This window comes from Macadamia integrifolia, unplaced genomic scaffold (assembly GCF_013358625.1).
Source record: "Macadamia integrifolia cultivar HAES 741 unplaced genomic scaffold, SCU_Mint_v3 scaffold151, whole genome shotgun sequence".
Classification (NCBI taxonomy): Eukaryota; Viridiplantae; Streptophyta; class Magnoliopsida; order Proteales; family Proteaceae; genus Macadamia; species Macadamia integrifolia.
In genome coordinates, this window is record NW_024868240.1 from 395,129 (window position 1) to 397,237 (window position 2,109).

At 38.8% G+C, this 2,109-nt stretch overlaps 1 protein-coding gene across 1 annotated transcript in view; it reads left to right on the forward strand.

Annotated features, from left to right (window-relative positions):
- Window positions 1-1,627: 1,627 nt before the first annotated feature.
- Window positions 1,628-2,109, forward strand: part of LOC122064049 — a 9,620-nt gene continuing 9,138 nt past the window's right edge. Inside the window, exon 1 of the mRNA XM_042627741.1 lies at window positions 1,628-2,013. Coding sequence (XP_042483675.1) covers window positions 1,763-2,013 — 251 coding nt within the window. The 5' untranslated portion in view covers window positions 1,628-1,762. The remainder of the gene's footprint in view (window positions 2,014-2,109) is intronic.

Consider the following 2,109-nt stretch of genomic DNA (forward strand, 5'->3'; position numbering starts at 1 on the left):
TGGATGTACACTTCCAGTCTTTGGATGCCTCACTGGGCGTCGGGCGTCCGTGGTTGGGTAGGAACCAGATGTGACTACTTAACCACTATCTAAACTACTGATTTTGTGAATTTAGTACGTGAGTTAAGGACAAGGAAGTGGAAGTTTCATGTGTGGATCTTAAAAAGTTTGTTGTTTCTTTATGTTCTTAATTTTAGTTAATTTCCTTTTATTATGGAGGGAGGGGGAAAAAAAAAGGGATTAAAGGCAAGGTTCCAAAGTGCCATTTGTTTTGAGAATGTAAGGCAGATCAAGGGGCAGATCAAGGGGAGTTCGTAGGGGGGGGGGGAAATTTATCAGTCAAAGAGTTGACTCCACACAATGTAATTCGGGATATATTGTAATGAAGAATAAGCGATCGTTGCCTAGTCGCTTGGCCCCACACCATTGTAAGGTCAATGAGAGTGCATACATGGGCATCAACATGAATGAGATTTTTTTATTTTGTAAGGGTCGGGAGGTAATTTTGCACCCCTTGTATCTAGGTGCAAGGGTCATGTGATCAAACAAAGGATCTCTGCCAAGTTGTATGGCTCCTTCATTAGTATAGGGGCATCCAATAGGAGTGGGATTTTTCATTCATGGGGGACAAGGCGGTCATTTCACCCTTTCTATTTTTATCACATAGCCTTCTTATTCTCTTATATTATATTTAACCTTGTACCCCTTAATTCTTGAACCTTCTTCTCCAGTGAAGCAAGGGAGTCAAATTATTTGACCACCTTGCTACCTAATGTGGTTTCACAAAATGAAAATGCAAAAGTTTCCCGCGACATCAGAGTGGAACTACACCGATGAAATGAGGGGAGATGAATTCTTTCAGTTTGTGTGAGGAGAGTGTGTTAGTGCGGCCTCATGGTTTCTTATGTGAGAGCGTGTGAGAAGAAATCTACATCCCCAACATTGTGCACTTTGTTTTTTTCCCCAAAAACAAACCAAATTTGTGAATGCACCATGAACCATAAAAAAGGATGTGTTTCATTTATATATATATATATATATATATATATTTCTATGTGGTCCTTGTGCCAGGACACATGGGTGTAAAAAGTGATCAGTCTATCTCCATATAAAAAAAAATGACTCTAATGTGGATGCTTCATTGTGTGCTCTTATTGACTCTCGCACACATGTAAAAATTGCACTTTTCCACATGAAACACTTCCCTAGAAATGATTATTATTTTTAGGGCAAAGCCTCTCTGAACATGAGGCGTTCCTATGCCACACATGAGATTTTATTTTATTTTTTTTCTCACCACAAAAAATAAATAAAAAATATACATGTGTGTTTGACTGGTGATTTATGATATTGCATTCCATCTAGAGGTTCAGTTTGCAAATTCGTAGTTCACATGGCTGAAAATGGAAAATCATCAATTATTCCCATGGTAAAACCGCATAGAAAGAAAATTTCAGGTGAAATCTGATATTTCCCATCAGACAAACGAAGTCTTTAGGCTGAAAATAGAAAACCATCAATTATTCCCAGGGAAAAACCACATAGAATGGAAATCTTCAGGTAAAAAATCTGATATTTCCCATTAAACAAACGAAGTCTTTAGCCCTCGAAAGAAGCGAAGGAAAAGGAAAACAGAGCCTCTAATAAGACCCAAAAATCTCTCTATCCATTTCTCGTTCGATCGAGATTATTGAATGGCTTCTTTTGTTGCTTTCTCCTTCACAAACTCACAAATCACAATAACTGTGTAAGAAGAACGAAGATGGAATCGCAGTATCAGAAGACGCGTTCGTACGGGAACACGATGAAGATGGGCATCCATGAACCTCAATTATCCGATAACGATCGGAGCAGTGGGGAATTACGAGCTCTAGATTGCAATCTCACCTCCCTCTGCGATCACATTCAGATGGAAGGATTCAATTCTGGGGCCTTCTCAGACATTGTTGTGCAGGCAATGGGCTCTACTTATCGCCTTCACCGGTTAATCCTTTCTCGTAGTTCATACTTCAGGTTTGATATATTGCATTTCTTCCCTCCTGCCTAACCCCTATTCTCTGTTTTTGGATGTTTTCGATCGAAAATGCTTTTTTTTTTTTTTTTTTTTTT